The sequence below is a fragment of the Mycteria americana genome, chromosome 11 (genome assembly GCF_035582795.1).
Source record: "Mycteria americana isolate JAX WOST 10 ecotype Jacksonville Zoo and Gardens chromosome 11, USCA_MyAme_1.0, whole genome shotgun sequence".
NCBI classification, from domain to species: Eukaryota; Metazoa; Chordata; class Aves; order Ciconiiformes; family Ciconiidae; genus Mycteria; species Mycteria americana.
The window spans coordinates 13913563-13934682 of record NC_134375.1 but is presented as its reverse complement, the minus strand read 5'-3'; the positions used below and the strand labels follow the sequence as shown (position 1 = coordinate 13934682).

The 21120-nt window shown below is 36.8% G+C and overlaps 1 protein-coding gene across 1 annotated transcript in view; it reads right to left on the bottom strand.

The window, feature by feature from the left end:
• The window catches only part of CNTN3 (contactin 3), a 75932-nt gene that overhangs the window by 28625 nt on the left and 26187 nt on the right, over positions 1-21120 (bottom strand). The window contains exons 3-7 of the mRNA XM_075513658.1: positions 12228-12431; positions 11819-11921; positions 10632-10816; positions 2496-2632; positions 83-212 (exon numbers count right to left, since the gene is read on the bottom strand). Coding sequence (XP_075369773.1) covers positions 83-212; positions 2496-2632; positions 10632-10816; positions 11819-11921; positions 12228-12431 — 759 coding nt within the window. The remainder of the gene's footprint in view (positions 1-82; positions 213-2495; positions 2633-10631; positions 10817-11818; positions 11922-12227; positions 12432-21120) is intronic.

Genomic DNA, 21120 nt, shown 5'->3' with positions numbered 1-21120 from the left:
ACGAGGTGGAATACGAGGCAGGTGGAGGGTGTGTGGAGAGGGAGAATGAGGTTTGTGTTTTAGTGAAAAAGGAAAATCTTACCTACAACCTTGAGCTCTGCACTCGAATAGATGACACCATGTTTATTTTCAGCTATGCACTGGTATCTGCCAGAATCTGTCAGATTTAGATTTGATATTGTAAGTGCACCATTTTCAATTTGGATCCTTCCCTGAATATTAAGAAAAATATCTTTATTGATGATATATTTCCTGTGAAAAATTTAAAATAAGTAAGAAATATAAATAGGACAGCAAAAATACAATAAATGGGGTAAATGTAACAGCATAATCATGAGAACGGTTCTAAAATACGTGACATGACCGCATCATGGTATGGCAACAGTGATTAAATACAGAGACTTGGCAACAGTGTATGAAATTGATTCTTCAAACTTGCTCAGTTTCACAGAGGCTTTGCAATCTCAAATACCCTCGTTATTTCCCCAGAAATATAGACAAAATCATACTAGGCTCCTCACGACAGACCAGAGTATCCAAACTATACAGATGGCACTGGCATTTCATACTATTTAGAGATTTCACACATGCCATTTGCTAATGAGCTCTCTGTAATACCATGCAGAAAAAATTCCAACAGTCATTAAATGGAAGACACATATTTAAGTGCCTTAGAGCTGACAAAGCTACTGAAGTATAGGGATCTTCTCACTTTGCTTATTCTTGGAAAGCTATACGAATTATGGTAAGAAGTGACTAATTTGAGGATGGAGTGGCAGGAACTGGTGAGAAAAGGAACCAGTAACAAAGACAAAACCAAAGGAGCTTCTCCTTTGGGGAAAACCAGAGAAACAATAACAGACAAAAGAACAAACTATTTGCTCAAAAACAGTTTCTGACTTTTTTTTTGGATCTGGACATGGCTTACCAGCCCTAATGCAATGGTAGTCACTCTCTGCCTTTTCTTAAGGGCATGTCCTTGCAGTTGGCCCCACTGCAGGGTGACTCCGGCCATCTATGGCCAGCCAGGACAGCTCAGCTCAGCTCCTCCCTTGGCAGGTCCCCTCCCAGTTTATTGCAAGGTGCTCAGCCAGTTAGACAAAGGACAAAACAATCCCCAAGAGGAACAAGCCTGAGTCTCCATGTCTTGACCCTCCCTCTAGCATCCCAAGCTGCTCTTCTTACTCTTTGTTACAAAAGATTTATTTATGGAGAAGGGAAGCTAAGTGGAATAAGCCCAGCAGATTTTTGTGGAGGAGACCCAGCATGAAGAAGGATTATTGCAGTCATGGCGCTGAAAACAACTGATCACTATACACAGAGAACTCCTCTTCTGATGTCTACTCAACGCCAGCTTTCAAAGAGTTAGTCCTATAGTTTACAGTCCTTAAATGTTTCCAGAGTAAGTCATGCTTATGCCCTGACACCATGCCAAAAGGCGGGACACCAACGCTCAGAAGTGGAGAAATGGGAAGACTGAATGACAGAAGATATTTTTGTACCTACTGAGGTAAAAAAGCACATTACCTCAGTGACTTTGTGTGATACAGTAACAATGCTCTTAAATCACTGAGATGAGATTTTGTACTCCCTCATTTAACCTGTCCACAAAACACTACCATTCCTTTTAGTGAGCATATAACTATAACACTCTGAATGGTAAGAAATGTTTTTCAGTGCTTAGATCATTTTTCATAGCCATCCACTGACTTCACTTGAGCAGTCACTCTTTCTTCTTCAACTGTGAGTGCCAACGTTGAGCACAACGCATTGGCCAAGGGCAAAATGCCTTCCCACGATGGGCTAGTGCCCAGACTTTATATTCCTGATAACCTCAACTGGCCAGTTTTCTCAATGAAGCAGTGAGATTTAAAATCAATATGGGTATCAGATGCTGTTCTGCGTTTCTGATCCGGGTGACCAAGTATCTCACCTTCTAAGTACAACCTCTTTTCCCTGTCACCAAATGCATTACTTTCCATTAACTTACTTTAACAATTGTATTAAAGCAAATACCTATGTTACATTGCTGTTTATATTTCATACTTTGCATCAAGTAATGGTGACCCCATGAATTTTTAGGATTTTTGTCTTTTTTCATCAAGAAGATTGAATATGTTTTCTTCTTACCTTTAATGAAATGCCAATAGCAAGTATAACAAAATCATTTCAGTTCTCTATCCCTCATTTATGGTTCTTAATGTATAACTTTAATTAAACTTCCTTCTCTGGTGTTTCCTTACATACTTATTTCTATGGTTCTATCATTGCTTTTAAATCTGCTTTTAGCTGGGATATTTTTGTTCAACAAAATTTGGCTTTGTGTTTCTGATATTGCAGCTTTTGAAGTTTCCATCTGGATGCTCTTGACAAACATACGAAAACCAGTATCAAATATTTCTCTTGACTAATTACATGGACTTTTGTGAATTCTCATATTTATATGAAGTACTGTTAATTTTACATAGCATCACGTTTTCAAAACAGAATGTTACCTCTATTGACAGCTGGTCTCCATTCTTCAGCCACCTATACGATGGTTTGGGCTTCCCACTTGCTCTGCAATCCCAGTATAAGGTGTCCTCTACAGCAACTTCAATATCTTTTATCGTCTGGATCCAGTGAGGTTTTGCTGCAGATGAAATACACACCAACAACAAAGACTCTAACAAGTTATTGTGCCGTATGAGAATCAAAGGGTTAATCTGCATGGCACTCATCAGTTTTCTGCATAGACTGGTTTGTACCAACAAAGGTTCTCACTGGTTCTGCTTCAAGTCACCTAATGAAACAAATTACTCACTGTTCCTTTTATACATTTTTATTACAAGCAGTAAACCAAAAGAATCACTAAAGCTGAACGAGTGAAACCAATATTAAAATCACTAATGATTAAACAACACAATTTTGAAATTGAGGTAAATGAAAGATAAAGAAATTAGTGGTGATACTGGAATTAAATAATTGATGTAGCTAAATCATCAAATTAAAACTGAAGAGAATCCTTTAAGTCCTAAAAAAATGTAATGCTATGTCAGCCTTACTTCTAAATACCATTTAAATTGTTTTCTAATGATAGTCAGTACTTAACTGGATGAATACATGGATATATGAGACTGTTTTTGAAAGCATTAGTCTTAGCACAGCATTTGGGTGATGCAAACCAGAATATGGCCTTAAGAAAGCCAATAAAAATCACTAATTTTTAAACAAAATTTTTATGTATTAATACCACACATCCTTCAGAATTACCTAAAGTACAATTAAAACTGTAAAGATAGAGTTTAAAACATCTGTTAACAGCTTCCATAGGGTAAAAAAAAAAAAAAAAAGCTCACTTGGCAGATAAACATCACTGCATGAAAGACAACGGTAGTTTATTCCTTTCGTGCTATTTCACACAACAGCACAACACTGTTTTATAGCTAATTGGTGTGAATTTTCTTTGAGTTTATTCAATTTACTAGAAAGTTTATAATCTCAATACATGCTATTTCTCCAAGAAAAAATAAATTCTGGACATTGCATATGGAGAAAGAGAAAAAGTAGGATGAAACTAGGTTGCAAATATATAGCTAAATATATTCCTAAATTGGTTATTTAGGCAAATCTTACAAGATTCTCATATTAAAACAACTAGGGAAAAAAAAAGAGACCCTGGTGATACAGGAAAATATTATTATTTAATAGATGAGTTTTGGAAGCACAGAAGGTCAGATTAATTCCTGTTGAACTTCCTACTACAATGGAGTTACACCAGCAATTAATTCAGACCAGGGAAATTAATGACTTGCCTATGGCCACAAGGGAAGTCTGCAGCACAGCTGAGAGCTGAACCTGTTCCACTGCCATAGGCACAAGACCAGCAGACCAACGTTTGGATGAAGGTTGGTATTCATTTCATTAAAAAAGACACATTCTTTTCTAGCATACAAATTTTCTTGCCATCATATATTCTGCAATACAGCAATAAGATCTCGACATGATCATGTAAGTATCATATTTTTATGATAACAAGGATTAATACTATTTATGATTTATGTATACATACTTGGGATTAACTTCTCACAGAAGAACTTACTAAAATGTATTCATTGAGATATTAACTTGGGCGGTTTTGGAATTCAACCGATATTTGCTGACAGTGAAACCTTCTGTTATGTCTTTTGTTTTGACATCCCTTATACCCCATGAGGATTAACGCCTTTCACTGATTTGGGGGTGATATATTTTTTACACTCTCTTTACCAAGGTCAGCTCTAAAAGACAGGATAACCTCATCTTTGTGTCAGACAAATGTACTATCTTACTGGTATTAATTTTGGTTGAATCTTGAAAGTTAATGTTACAGCACTAGAGTTCAAGAAAGAGCCATTGCTTTATCTGACATTGTCATTTGGCGTATTTGCCCCACATGTGTCAAGGGGATGAAAAGTCAGGGCTCCATATCGGTGTGCTTCCTGCACTTTGCATTGCCTAAATATTTATGCAACAAGCAACAGTGCTTGAATTATTGATGGATCCATACATGTGCAATATTTCACATCTGCTGCATATCTCCACTTGAAAGTAGGTTAAATATAGTCTATTTTCAAGTTCAAGATCTTGGATTCAATTCCATTAGTAGGAAAAACATTGTCTACACCATAAATCTTCATTTTAGTACTTTTCATGACAGACAGTCTCCATAGGAGGGTTTCCCAAGTCTCCACAGTAGATATGATAAACTGGGTCGTTTTCAAAAGCGTGGGAGCAAGACAACCACTCAAAACAGAAATGAACAGAACAGAACTTCCTAAGCCACAATGTGAGAAATTTATGGTGCTTGTTCATTCACAAGAGAGTGTTGATGTAGACTTTAGTGATTTTCTTGAGGAAGGCTCTTTTTCTCTTCAAATTACTGATGAAGGAATTCAGCAGAAAGAAAAATACCCTTTTCAATCTGCCACATCTCAAAGTCTTTAAAAAAGGCTGTAAAAGTATTAGAAACTCTTTGAAAAAGAAACATTCAATTAACCAGTTCAAAATTGAAAAGGAAGCTAAACAGGGGCAATTCCAGCTGGGAATATGCCACTGAATACTCTGAATCTTGGCCAAGGTAAAGATGTCCACGTTGCAGCAGCTGAGAAAAGTGCAGACAGAAGGTCATGTATCAGCAGATCTACATACCCTCTCAAAAGATAAGCATGACTTTCCAAGCCCACCCAGCACTGCCCTTTTTATTTGGCTCTGCTTGCCTGTACCTACGTGATTCTGAATATACAGCTTTATTCCTCGAGGTCTAGTCATTGTTAGGCAAATGTTACCTGCTTAGAACATCTGGTTCCACCACCACTGCCACATCTGTGCTCTTGAAGGAAGACTAATGACTTGGTAACAAAGCCTCATTCTCTCATGGAGCTACGGCATTGGCTTAGTGTACAGCTTAGAACTTCCTGAGGAGACACCACTCCTTCCTCCTTAAGCAAGGAGTAGGCAAGCAGGCAACATATTTTCATTGAGATGAAAAAAAGATGATGTCCTGTAAGTTTAGAGGTTGCAAGTTAGTTTTAACGGAGTTTGTAGTGCAGGGTTGGCGACTGTGACAGGAATCTGTACTGTGTGGTAATATTAAGAATTCTTCGGAACTTGCTGTGCGATCGTCATGAAAGATTCATATAAAGTTCCTTTAGGACGAAATGCTTGTAGGTAACACTTTCTCTAAAGGAGGTTAGCCGTCAGCCTCATGGTCAGTCACTTGGAAAAGCACCAAACTCTATTTTGCTTCAGTTGTTTTTGCCTAAAATATTCCTTGCAATACTCATGGTCCCACAGGCAAGAAGTGATACAAGTGTGTAACTTCATAAAATGTATCCCAGTGAGAAGACTCAGTCTTCTTTTTTTTGGTGGCTACGATCATCCTTTTCTTCCAGCTAATTAGTCCAGACAAGTCTTCCTGAAGAAAACAAGTGTTGCTTCATTACACTCTAGGGCATCCCTGTAGGCCATAAGGAAAGCAAGATTTTTAAGAAACCCTTTGCGATGACTGTTCTGGGGCTTGATGCGAATGAAGACCAACTGCAGTGAGTGACTGCGACGAAGCTCTTGGAAGCAATGGCTGAAGAAGTTGACCCTTTTCAGAAGCTGTGCTGAGATCTAATTTGTAAATAATTTGTGGGGTATCATGCATGATGCATGTCAACAGGAATTTTTATATCTGATTTCCTTAAAAGTAGGAGACTCTAGTAAAAATCGCCTTCTAATTCTGAAAGCCATAGGAATAGCATGAAGGAAAGGCAGAGCTTCAGGCCCAGGACTTTTGTCTAGACACTGCACTCTCCCACAGAGTACTGAGGTCTGCCATGCCTCTGCTTGGAGGCAGACAACTATGGGAAACTCTTCCGTAACAGTCCCTAATTGGGCCTCGCACATAAGATGCAGTCTGCTTATACACATTGCTTATACACATCTTTACTTTGAAATTTACAGTCTGAAAGCTGGGCTGGAAGCCTCCTTTGAAAATACCTTTGGATAGCTCAGCAGTTGGGCAATAAATCAGAGTCAAAAGGAACTTTCCATAGTTCAAGAGAAAGCAGCTATGAAGCATCCTGGGGAAAAAAAACCAACCAGAAAATGTAACCTTCATTTTTCTAGGTAGTATAACTGAAAGTCAGGCTATGACACTCATACTGATGCCTACAGCAGTGGTGAACCTTATTCTACGTCAAAGCTCCAAGTGACCTTAGGCATGAATAATTTTTTTCTGATAAAACAGCTAGGCCTAGAGAAGAATCTAACACATCCCTGAAGATGTCCATTATTTGACTTCCATTCAAAAATAAAAATGCCCTCAAGCAACAGGCAATTGCTACATCACTGGGGGAAGTTTTAGTATGTAAAAAAGATGAACAATTTGCCTCTGTAGCAAGGCAATTAAATTGTTAAACAGCATCAACAATTAAACTCTAGGCTGATCAAACTCAGCAACTCCTTGATATTATTTAGTCATTTATAGTTTTGTAGTTATTGTTTTGAAGACACCTTCATGAACGAGATAGAGTCAGGCTATCAGAACAAAAGCTTTAGAAAGTGAGGCTCTTCCACATACATGAATAATGTAGTTTCAGTCTAATTTTGGTGGTACATTATTATCAAAGTAATTAACAAAATATACAAATATTTTCTGATATACTAAAAAATTACGTAGACTCTATGTAGACTGGGGGGTTTGCCTTTGCTATCACAGACCACCACTAGAGCAAAAGGGGAACAGCAGCGGAATTTTTTCTCCCTGTTAAACATTTTACCTTGGTACTGTCAAGCATGAGTTCCATTAAATCACCATGTGCTAATATATTTTCTTCAATTACACTTTAAATTAATTGCTTTGCGTATCTCTACCATGTTACATGTTTAATTGCATCTTAAAATACAAAAATGTAATTGTTTCATCTCTTCTCATTTTTCCATGCCATGAAACATCTCCATGGCTTCTTTCTTCTTCTATTATCTCTTTATGGAAAGGGCTAACGGCGATGACAAATGAATATACTAATAAAGTGAAAGCAAATTATTTATATATTCAGGTTTTATATTAAATCAAAGTTAGATAATCTTGTCCTATTTTTAGCACATTCTGAACTCCCCCGAGGAGAAAACTGTCATTAAACAAGTGTTGGAACTGTACAAAGGACAAAAAACTGACAAAGGACAAAAAAATGAACATCTGATGTTGGGCTTTTCTTGATAAAATCCTTAATGAGAAAAAAGGAAGATTAATAGTCTGTTAGTAATGTTATGAAAGAACCCAAAATATCTATTTTAGAGTATCTATTTTAATTATCGACTTCAACTATGGGTTGAGACTTATATTTAAAACCCACGATGAAATGAGAAAAAGCAGACTCATTTTATTTTTCATAAAGAGAGTTACAGATGTGCACAGAATTTCTAGACCAAATTTATAAGCATTCTTGAGAAAATGACTATGGATACAATTAAAGTTGAGCCTATGTTTAAGTGCTTTGTGGTTTCAAGACTATAATTCATTACTGGAAGAAGAGGCAGTATAGCACAGAAAACATAACTGATTTTTTTTTTTTTAATCAAACCATTTACGCACTGAAAAACCCAATTTTCAGAATTCAAATTTTACAGTTTCAGCTCATAAAACAAATCAGGAGAATTTTGCTTCATAGGAGAGCAATGAAATGTTTCAAACTTTTGTTTAGGACTAGCTTTATTTTTCATTTACAAAGAATCTTTACAATCTGCAGAGAAAGGAAAACCTTCTGTTTTTCAGTGAAATGGAAAAATTCTGTTTGTTTTTTTTTCCCTGAAGGGATTTATTTTTCACATTATTTCACTAGGACAACTTGGAAAATGTTAACCCAAATTCTTTTGTACTCTTTCTTGCATAAGCCAGAAACATGCTTTGTTTTCTCGAGGAGAGAAAAATAAATGTTTTCACTGTTGAAATAAAAAGGAATTTATCCATTTATTATGCATATATTTTTCTATATATGGTTAGCAGACACATCTTACACTTCTACCAATAAAACGCTTTAACAGCAGCCAACATCCACTAACATTACCACATAGGTTTGAGTCATCTTTGCCAGCATTGGTACTTTCTGGCAGATGGATGTTTTTTATTCTAAGTCTTCAGTATATCGCATTAATTTCCTCCAAATCCTCATCTGCTTTTAGAACAACTTCCTTAAATATTGATCTTTTATTGGAAGACTGAGTGGCATATGGTTAAGATTTCTTTACCAGACAGATTTCTGAGCTGTGATATCAGAGGCAGTGGCAAACCATCAGAAGATATTATCTTCAGTTGTAGAACATTATTAATCTACAAACAGAATTAAAATCCTTCAAATTATCAAAAAGTGTTAAAACGATCCTATCTTGAACACAGACTTGTTGGCATTCTATTTGCAATAACAAAGAAAGTAACAAAATAAGAAAGATTACTTAAATCTACTTAATTCTGCAGAATGGGTTTCATTAAGCAGAACAAATGAAATGAAACAGTTGAAGTGCATTAATGCCATTACAGGTCTCATTATTCTTCTTAGGATAAACATCCATATTAGGGATGAATCTAATATGGGCAGACATTCATAGTGGAATATGAACTCTATTTGAGGGTTCAAATCCCCTTCTGGATTGGTAATGAAAATGTTCACACTGATTTACTTGTCACAAAACCGCAACTTGCTTGCTTTTATTGATTAGCAACATCCTTTATTTCAGCTCTGTGTCCTTTAATAAGCAAAACAAAACTTGAGAAGCAGGTCAAATATCTCAAGATTGCCCACTGTCGTAATTACACTACAAGGACTAATGAAAAAATCTACTCTATTCTGTATGTACTTTACATTGACATGTCTCACAACTGCCCTGATTTAAAACTGGAGTAGGAATACTGAGCCGAACTGATGTACAAACCACAGCTTGGTTGAAACTTTCAAGTAGCAAATCAGTCACTTTATAAAATCAAATTCATTGTGCCAAGTTTGGAACAACAAATGACTCTGGCAGATGAAGCATCTTAGATCTTTTGCCCTATGTTACCCATAGGATTTCTCCAAAAGGTGTAATTACTACTAGTATATGGAAAATTCAGGTTGCTCAAAGTCCCCTGTCCAACCTAACCTTGACCATTTCCAATGGTGGGGCATTGATTCAGCGTAACTATTAATTTGGAAGTTGAAGGCGGGAGAAGTCTCTTTTCCTTCCTCCTTATAAAATCTGTTGTGCCTTAAATTAAAATCTTCATTGACTAAAATCTACATTGCAGCACTCTGTGTGTTCTAGTAAACAGCAGCTTCCCATACAGTAGTAGTAAACAGAAAGAACATTTGCTCAAGTTGCACAGTAGCTATGCTCTATGCTTTTTTACACAACTTTAAAAAAAACTTTGCTCAAACATTCCTACATGAGGAATAGCATTCCAAAGCACAGTCTGAAACACTCTTTAAATTGCCATTTACCTAAAGAAAATTATATTTGCTGAGATTTGGCTTTAACAAAAATTGTCAATTACCACTTTGTTGCAAATCACTCTAGCTTTAAAACAGCACCAATGTGCTTTGCCGATATTCATTTCACTCTATAGCCTTAAATGCACAGGAGACTGTCTGTTTCCAGCTATTAAATTTCATATTATTTCATTTCCTATGCTGGATTATATTCTCTCATTTATTTACTCATTTTAAAATAAAATTGGCTGTTTTGAAAGTAAAGAATTGACAATATCCATCAGTAATTTTTTCCTAAAGCAAGATAAAATTTGTATTTCCTGTAAATGTGAGGCCTAAACGATCCCCCAAATAAATCTAATTGACTGAAAATCTAAAGTTTCACCAATGGACCAATAAGAAATGTTTAAAAAAAAGTCTTTCCATCATAGAAAAATAAGCACAAGCACTTTCTACACCATTCTTAGCAACCCTTTTGAGGCTGGACATTTATTACAAGTGTTACGCAAAAACCTGGTGCAGAAGTTCTCATTCTCTGCCACAGATTTTTAAGCACAAATGCTTGATAGTATTGCAGAAGTTATAAACCCAGAAGTACCCTAGAGTGGTTTATATTTCACATGGAAAGAAGGGTGGGAGAGAAGGAAAAATAAAGTTTCCTACCATAGTAAGTGAGACGTCCTCTTGCAATGTTTTTTCCTCTTGAGTTTTCAGTAATACATTCATATAGTCCTGCATCCTCCTGCTGGAAATTAGGTATTTCAATCATGCCATTGGATTTCCTCAGCTTTATTTTACTTGGAAATGGCAGACCATCAGTTCTTCTCCAGTTAATCTGAGGCACAGGGCTAAAAAGAAAATAGTGGGATTTTAAACAGCTTTGGTTAAAGTACTTGATTGTCAAAATTAGAAACTTAAACTAATATACAATAAAACCCAGAAGTGACTAAAAGCTTGTGTGAGAAGTGGTATTTATGCTGTATATGACAGATGGTCAGACACTATGGCAATTGATGTGCATGTACCGTTCTGTTTCATACACTATAATTTGTGGTACCAAATTTTTCATTAATATCTGTGTGAATGTCCAATGATTATAAAATTTCTTGTAAATCAGCACCGGAGTCCCCCGAAGATAGGCGAGATCTACCAGTGACTTCCACAGAAGGAGAATCAAGGCAAGTCTTTTGAAATTCCCATCCTACAACAGCCATTCATTCTCCAATTTTAAAACTTTCACTCACCTAGCTGGGGAACCAAAGCAATAGCATGTGATTAAGTTATCAATCTGGCGTTTAAAATTATGAACACCTGACAAAGCTGTCTGCAAATAAACCTCAAAGTGGTAAGTAAATACACTTACAGAAACATAAATGCATTCTCAGATCATTTGTGAAAGAAAAAAGATATCAATTGTTTGTGAAATACCATTCAGAAGAGGAATGCATTTTAATCTATTTCAGCTATAAAGGAAGAACAATATTATGAAAGCATCAAGTACATTTAACAGTAAAATTCAGACAAAATTCTCGCAGACTTCAACAACATTTTCTTCTACGCAGAGAAAGCAGAGCTAGGTCAAAGGATATGTGCAAAACTGCACTATCTTATTCAAGATAATTTGAAATGAAATGTAAATTCCTGTGTTGCCAATGTATACATTTTAATTCTAAACAAAATAAAAAATTACTCCAAGACTCTTCGCCCTCTTATTCCAAGGCAATAATTGTGATGATCAAAATAGGGTCTTTAGAAAACACTGCCAAAATGACTGCCAGAACTCCACATCTCTTGTGCAGATGAACCGTAATCTGCTTCAACTTTCAGTATGGGTGAAGTCGAAAACTTACTTTCCTAGTGCAAAGCATTCTAGCTTCACAGTTGAGCCTTTAGCTGCAGGAAGTGTCTCAGGAAACTGAACTTCGATTTTGGGTTCATATTCTCCCATCACACCTATATGAGACAATGGAAAAAGGTAATTTTTAAAGCCTTTTTTCTCTCTGTAGCATTACATCACATTAAATTCAAAATCAAGTTTATTTCTCTTGCACTCCATTTATAAAGAGAAGCACAGGGACCTGCCAGTGAAATCACTGTCAGACTTAGAACAGGAAGAGGAGCATGCAACACAAAATAGCTTATCTTCTTAAAAGGCAACCAATATCCTGAAAATGCATGAAAGGTTACACTGTAAGAGGCAAAGATGTTCGCTGACGACTAGATGTGTTATTTATTCACAGTGTAGAAGGGAAGCCATACCATCCGTGCGCAGCACTAGAGGAGTTGGCGACCCAAGAACTTGGCTGTTGGTCACAGTGCTGGTTACAACGCAGGTGTAATTTCCTACATCTGACGGCTCAACTTTGGCTATGTAGAGGTGACCGGTCTCTTGAGATACAAATCGCCGACTGTCTTCTTGTACAAATGAGGGATATTCATTGAAGATCCAAGCAAATGACAATTCTAGTTGGTAATAAAAGAGAAGTAAAGATGTTTGGTAAGGTTTTTCACATTTTTTTCTTCAAAGATCAGTTTATCTTACTACTGTATTTTACAATACTGTATTATATACAATACTGTATTATGTAACAAACAGGACCAGAGAGCCAATGAGTGAGAAAAATAAATTTTAAAAAGTACCAGAAACAAGCAAAACAAAAAAAAGGCAAAACAAACCATTTTTTTCACCAAAGCCGTATCTCCTCCAGCAGAAGAAAAAGGTGAAAGGAATTCAAAGTGTTTTACGCAAGGATAATTTTTTTTATCTGCTCTTTTTTTTTTTAAGACTTAATATGCACAGAAATAGAAGCAGACAGCAAAAATGAGACCAAACTTTGCTAAAATGGAAACATTATTCATTCAGTAGCTACTTAACAACTCAGCTAGATACTTAGCAGATAGAAACAGCACAGGAGTATGCAAGTGAAAGGAATGTCAAAAGAAGCAAAAACTCCCAGTAGGACTCGCCACACAGCAAAACTATTTTTTACATACAAGATTCCATAAAAATTTCATTTAAAAAAATCCCTATGATATGGCAAAGTAGCCCTCACTACCATTCATTACGGTCATTTGAAAGGAAAACCACACTTCAAAAGATAAACTAAGAGGTTTGGCAAAAACTGCATTAGAATTTGTTTTTTTCTGAACACCACTCTGAGCTCTGTGTGTCCAATTTTAATTGGCAAAAGCCCCTTCCTGTGCGAGGCCACGTGCTTGTCTCATTCATATCCTGCAAAATCAAAGGAAATTAATTTTTAATGGTTTTCCATGCCAGAAATAATTTTTCACCCAAGTGCCACTCAGCGGAAAGTTTATAAAAAGATTACAGCTTCTGCAAGTGCTAATTAGAGACAATTATAGCTTGATTGACCTGCCTTCATATTAAAATATCTTGTAGCATTCACACTGCCCCTACAAAATGGAGATCATCCCGTTTTGCACAGGTTTAATTTGAAAGTGCATAAATTTGGATGCAGTCATGAAATGGAGAGTAGGCATTTTCATAACCCTCACAGTTGAGTATGAATATGCAGCCAGGAAAGCGCTAAGGCAACAGGACAATTTAACACAAGGTAAGATGGTGCAGATGAAAGAACATTCAATAAGTGTAATTATTAAAATATTTATGGACTGGCTAATGCAAAAAGGGCATCAAATGAAATGGCTTATCATAATTGCATTTAATTTTCTTCTATCAATATTTAAACTCCTTCCATTAACATAATTTTGCAGGAGCAGTGTGTCTGAACAATTAACAGTCTCAGGACTTTTCTCAAGAACTAAACTTTTGTCATATTTGGAAATATTTATTGTTTAAAACAGCCATCTACTCTTCTGGACTTGCAGCGTGTCTCCTCAGGTGAAACAATGGCTTTCACTACAACTTCCTTCCTACATAACCCAAGAGGTGTAATTAATTTATGATAAGGAAGGCCAACAAGGATTTGCCAAGAACAGATCGGGTTGTTACTGCAGTGGGAAGTAAAACCCTATGATCTACAGAATCACAGAATCGTATAGGTTGGAAAAGACCCTTAAGATCATCAAGTCCAACCGTTAACCTAACACTACCAAGACCACCACTAAACCATGTCCCTAAGCACCTCATCCAAACGTCTTTTAAATACCTCCAGGGATGGGGACTCAACCATTTCCCTGGGCAGCCTGTTCCAATGCTTGACAACCCTTTCAGTGAAGAAAAATTTCCTCGTATCCAGTCTAAACCTCCCCTGGCACAACTTGAGGCCATTTCCTCTCGTCCCATCACTTGTTACCTGGGAGAAGAGACCGACCCCACCTCTCTACAACCTCCTTTCAGGTAGTTGAAGAGAGCGATAAGGTCTCCCCTCAGCCTCCTTTTCTCCAGGCTAAACAACCCCAGGTCCCTCAGCCGCTCCCATCAGCCCTGTGCTCCAGACCCTTCCCCAGCTTCGTTGCCCTTCTCTGGACACGCTCCAGCCCCTCAATGTCTCTCTTGTAGTGAGGGGCCCAAAACTGAACACAGCATTCGAGGTGCTTGATTTCAGTAAGACTTTTGAGGTCTGCCACAAGAGACTCATACACAAGCCAAAGAATATTCATACAGTCAACAAAAAAATACTCTGTACAGGTATTCTCCCAGCTTACAAGACAAATACCAAGATGCAGGTGTCAATGGTTTGCTGTTGAATTGAGAGGGCTTGTTGAGTAAGCACTGCGCAGCAGGGAGGTGGCATCTGTGCACCATTCCGGCTGTGGTCTGGCACTATTCAATATCTATCAGCCACTTCAAATATAAAAAATAAAAAATAATTTTTAAAAAAGGGAAAAAAAGAAAGAGTACCCCTGAAGAGTTTGAAGGGGACTAGGACCTCTTTGAGAGCGAAGATTGTATGGTCTTGCTAAATGGGAAAGACCAGAAAATAAAGCAAAATTCCATTCCTACAGAGCAGCTGGATGAAGAGAGTGATCACAAGGCTGAGAGAGAGGCTGTAGACCAAATTAGGTATCAATTCAGGAACTGTAAGAAAAAAAATTAAATTTACATTTTCAGCTCTACATCAACACTCAGACATCCACAAGACACAAAAGCGTGGGAAGCCAGGCTTTATTGGTTCTGGTATTTATTGAGCTACTTGTTCTATTTAGCTCAAAATATTATTTTATTATTAAAAAAAAAGAAAATAAAAAGAAAAAAGACATTATTCAAAACATTCAAAGGGGACGGACAGATCTGGATACGCAGCAGGAAAATAAGCAGCTTGATTTCATTCCTATTATATTGGGTTAAGTCAAGAGTAAACTCATTGAAATCAGTCATTATGATTATGAAAGCCACGCAAAGTGTATTCCAGTTTAATTGGATCCTTCAACAGCCTATGAATAAGCACGCCTGGAAACCTAATTTCCCATTCAACATATATTTTCATTGACTCTCTTAAAAAAGGAGCAGGGTGTTTCTTTACCAGTGCCCCAGAGCCAATATCTCATTTTATATTTATTGTACTTTACAAAATTTTATTCTTATTTTAAAAAAAAAAAAAATCACATTAAACAACTTGTTCTGTGATTTATTATGTTTACACCATTTGCCTGTTGCTGATCCTAGGGCATCTCAAGGGACATAAACTCACTCCCTTTCTGTCAATTACAAGTTTTCAGTTGTTTTTCTGTTATAAATGGAAGTAATATGTCTCTCCTGGGCTTCCTCGGAGATCTAAGCCTTTGCTTTCCAATGCATTTTCTCCTTATTTGGCAACCATATATGGATAAGGTATTGGAAATTACAGTTATTACTCAATTTTTATTTGTTTACTACATCTTTGTTGGCTGCTTCTCTTTATTTTGCATTATTTGATTATTATTTACTGTGCAGTCTACAAGCCACAACACACTCAGCATGCTCATACTGTTCTAGGTGCTTTGTGCACCTAAGTGTTCAATTAAAAATTGCTTATAAAATTGCCTGTCATTTTTAAACTTAAATTTTTACAAAATTCAACAATTAAATGGGCATGGCCTTTGAGATCTATCATGGTCATTTCCTACCATCTACAAGCCTTAAAAAAAAAACCAACCAAACAAACATATCTTCACTTCCTATGCAAGAAAAAAATTAATGTTGCTAAAGGAACATAAGGGGGTAAGCCCCACACATTTAATAGTTTTTAACTGGGTTTAACATTAGGCCTTCAGCTGATGTACATGCTTTTGAAAAGATCGCTTTTAATTATATTACACATTTCCTCTAAGACAGGCTGCAACACATCAGTGGGAGACCACTGAATGGAACCAGGGCAATTTTATTTCTTGTAAACAGAATTTAAGAGACAACAGTAGCTGTGGAAATCCAAAAGTATAAATGAATTCAGGAAGTTGGCAAAGCAGAAGTTGGGGGGGGAAGGCATATAGACCTATAACCGAAAGGAGAAGGACCATTCATAAAGTTTATTTTATCCACTAAATGCACAAATTCTGAAGGTCATCTCTTACATCTCTTTTGTTCTGGACCATCACTCCTACACGCCTGCTTAATAGGTATCCGCTAGCCCCATAATTCACGCCTAAATGAGATTTTCAAAATAGCTAAAAGTAAATGATCTGAACAATATTGTTCTGAAACAGATTTAAATTTATGTTCAAAACTGACTGGATTTCAATTAGTGACATGGAAGTTTCCATAAATAAACCCGAAAAGAAATGAAAATACTTGATTTTGAGTGCATCAAGCTGACTGAACAATAGTTAGATGTTTTATGTTTTATTTTTTAAAGACAAGAAGTTTCATGTCAATCACTGATACCCAAATATATATTATTTCATACAGTTCCCCAATCAGATTTTACAATATTTTGTAATATAGATACAACGGGAAGCTGAAATATCCTGGTATTTTCTGTCTTCAACTGGCACTCTGTCTAACCCACAGGATGGTATATGGCTTTTGAAATAACTGTTTGCAAGAAAGTAATCAGACAAAATTTAGCAATGACAGAAACTGCAATTAAAGACATGGAAATTTGTAACAACCAGCTATTTTGAATTATCTACCTTAGAGTGAAGAGTAAAAGTAATGGAAAAGTAACACTGATTTTGAGAGGATAATGACAGATTCCATAATTAAGGAAGAAACCACTTAGTTCATCATTTGGCCCAGTTTCAGCTCAAACTGTGAAGAAATGACAGAAAGAGGAGAAAAAGCATCACTCAGGAAGGAGTAAGTTCTCGTGGCACAGACCCGAAGCAAATGCGTAGTTTTGTGGGGCAGTCACATACAGAAATGTCAATTTGTCAACACTGCTGAGGACAGCTCTGTACGGCTGTCAGCATGGGAACCCCTGGGAAAGCGCAAACAAATTATTTAAAAGTAGGAAATTAATCCGCATGAGGTAGAGTGCATTAAACTCCCAGAGGATGCTCTTAACCTAGACGTAAACCATCCTTAGTTCACTGTAGCTTAATCCTTAGAGGATTATGCTGCTATGGGTCTAGGTCACTGCACGTGTGGATGCGAGTGCCCCCGGGGGGTATAATGCATTCTACCTTACATACACTACCTTCAAACTTCTCATTAACTACTTTACTTTTCTTACTTGGGCAAACCCTAGCTACTTTATTCCACCTAGTTCACCACCTTGAGTAGTCCATCTTTCCTTCAGCATCAGCAAGCCAGCACAACCAGCTGCAAGGCTATTCTTGGTGCCTGGACTTTAGCCAAAAAAAAAAAAAAAAAAAAAAAACCAACTTTATCTCCGCCATAAAATAAATCGCAAATTTCTCATTTTTTTTGCGAACATTAAAGGTTGTTTTACAAATAAAAATCTTAGGCACTGTAGGCGTAAGACAAATTGTTTATGTACACCAATATGGGATCCCCTAACATATACGTAAACTGGAGATTATAACGTCTTTAGGTGTCACTGCCAAAAATTATCTCATTTTGACAATGAAAAAAACTCTTTAGAATTTTATTGGAAATAAATTGTACATCCTGTCAGGGTTTTAGGGTATATTCTTGAGGACATTAAATGCCCAGAAAGTGAAAAACTGTCCTAAGTATGTTCAGCTGGGAAAAACAAAACTCAGACTGTATTTCCAAGGGGGATCCTGAATTGTTTGCATGCAAGTAGTTATATCACTAATAATGCAAAAGTCTTTAGCTGTTTACAAAAGCTGCAGTCACACTTCAGAGTACAGTCTATCTATAAACTGTAGGTTGGTAGTTTTCTTTTTGTTAATGTTTTCTATATAAAAATAATGACAATTACAAAACAAACCTCTATAATAGGGCTTGAAGTGTGGCCACCAGGAGTAAGGTGAGACAATGAGCATCTGGTTAAAATAGTTGTTACATTTTCCCAACTTGAGGAAAAACATTTGGAAATTTATAAATGCTTCTGAAATTCCCCCTGAACACTTTAGAATAACTCTCTTCTTTTGGCTGAAGATAGTTCTGTTTATCCAAAATGTAAATTGCATGATGGGAACCCGAGTCCAGCTACAAAAAGTGGAGAACATAACCCGAGAAGCTCATTTTATTCCAGAGTATAATGGAAACACTCTGATTTGAAACTAATGTATACCATTAATCGTTTTGGGATAAAAGGTGAATTATTTTGTAGATAAAATGTAAAAGATCAATTTTCAGCATGCTGTGCAGTTAATTATGCATGCGACTTCTGTGTATGGAATAACCCAAAACAATGAGAGCAGTGCGAGAGACCCATGTAATATCTTGCAATTTCAATCTACACATTTAATGAGAATATTGAAATGTTTTAGCTGAAATTGCAAGGCTCCTACTTCAGGCTAACACCTAATTTTCATTTTTAAATGGAATATGGTAAGAGGCCACTTGTTTTCTGATTTTGAAATGAGCTAGTGTGATGTAAAAGAAGATGCAATTCTTTAAACATAGTTGCAGCGTAAATCGTATTTCCTCCACCGCACCCCCCGACGGGCCAAGCAGCAATTGCACACACTGGTCTGTTACCTTTGCAGGGCTGCCACAGGTGGCAAAGCACCGATGATGTAAAATAGCCCACTGTAGGTCTGTTTTTCTCTATACTCAACAATTTGTAGAGTTTTTCTAAGTCTTTCAAAGCAGTGACAAAAGCAAAGCACACCATTGTAATTAAAATGTAAACATTTCGAAGCTCATCCTTGGGAAACACAGATGTTCAAGACTGGCAGCGTTATTTCTTTATTAATACCACAGAAGAACTCGTTAAGTACATTTCCAAGCAGCACATCCACTGGAAAAGCAGCTCGGCAATATGGCCTCGCCTGCTGTCTGTCTTTTTTCCCCTCCCTCTCTCCTGTCACACATGGGGTTTGACCATTAGCTAGTGTTAAGTTTCAAACCAAATGTGACCTTGTAATATAAAAGCGCTCCTTAACTGGCAGGTTAAATGTTCCTTGGTGCTCCAAAGGAAATCCAGATGCTAATGGAAAAGTCTAACAAAATGCTTTTCTACATTTGGGTTCCAGTGCTGAATAAAAACCCAATTTCGTTTCCCCTGTAGCTGGGCAGGATGATGGATTAGTTTCTCTTTATCACATTTCTGAACTAATTGTTTCAGACTAGCTGTGTCATTCAAACTGTGCTGGCTCCGATCAAATTGTTCGTACTCTGGAAGTATGCAGAAAAGTAAGAAACTGCTTTAGGAAGCAATATTTAAATACATACCCATTAGCCATATCCATTTCAAATGACAAATTGTTCTTTTAATCACCTCCCTAGAACTTTACATTTAATTGCTCAGAGCATTTCTAACAACTCTGTTGTGCTTTTTCAATAGTTGAAAGTATTTTAAATTGCTTCCTGCCTATAATAATTTTGAGGATAAAAAGATGACAGTTTAGCTTATTGCTCAACTAAAACACATCTGATTTCTTCTGAATGTTAAGTATTAGTGAGATAAAGTAAAGGAAACTAATGAAATACCCAAGTGTATATTTTCAAAAGGAATGTACTAATGCTTACAGGTAGAAGTATTAATTAGTGACAAATTTCATTTGGTAGTCTTGCACTCATTTATGAGATGGTACTCGGTAAACCCCCGTGAAAAACAAAAATTACTTTCAGGACTCTTGTTAACAGTGTAATGATCAGCTATGACTGTGTGCTGGGACTGCAGCCATCTACCTCCTGCCTCTTCCTAATCAATTATCCTGTTTCTAAAGAAAAACTCAAATATTTTAGTAGAGAAGATAATAAAGAGCTGGAGGAGAAAAACCCCACAGTAACAATTTAGGGATAAAAATAACCTTGGTAGAGGGCCAAACCCAGTTATTTTCTCCAGTTTTCTCCTCTTTTTCTCAGGGCATACCTGAGACACCTGGGACTAGCTAAGTGAAAAGGCTCAACCTGAACTTTTTTCTTGCAATTTGGTTCTTCCTAATCTACCTCTCCCTCTTTCTTTCCATCGCCCTCTTTTTCCAACAAATACCCCGCCACTGAGAGGAACAGTCTCCCATTAAAACCCTCTTATCCCATATTGCTGCCTCTTTCAGTTTTTTCAGGTTCAGGAAAGAGGGCTAATGAGAGCAGGTATCAGCAATAAAGCGCACATCCCATAGTCTTCCGAGGTCTTCTGGAGCGCCCACATACATTTCGCTGATGCAACTTACGCAGTATTAGTCCCACCAAAGTCTGCTCTACTCTTTGTCTCTCCCATGACAGCCCACATTATATATGCTACTACTATACATACTAAAATCTTAGTGAATCTTTAGTGGAAACCAAATGTACCGCAGCCAGCAGGAGCTGATCCAATCTTATGCAAAACTCGTCCTTGGGCTTTCGGTGAAATTGTACCCCTCGCTGCACAGACTACAGTTTCTGACGTGCTCCCTCCCCCCATTTATGAAATGAATAATCTAGCTTTAAAATACTGAGATTTAAAAATATTGTTTTGTTTTCTGATTTGTATACTTGGGAATGCTACTTTGAAAAAAAATATGGAGGATTAAAGGCCAGAATCTTTCCTTAAAAACAAAATTATAAAAAGCTACAATATCCCCATAATCATTTTGCAATGGGTATTCAAGATGTAGTGCAAAATTTATGAGTGCTAATATTACTGATCATAGATGTTTCCCACCTTTATGCTCTACTGACTACCTGGCTATGAAGCTATCCTTCATGATCTAGATACATCTCTCAAAC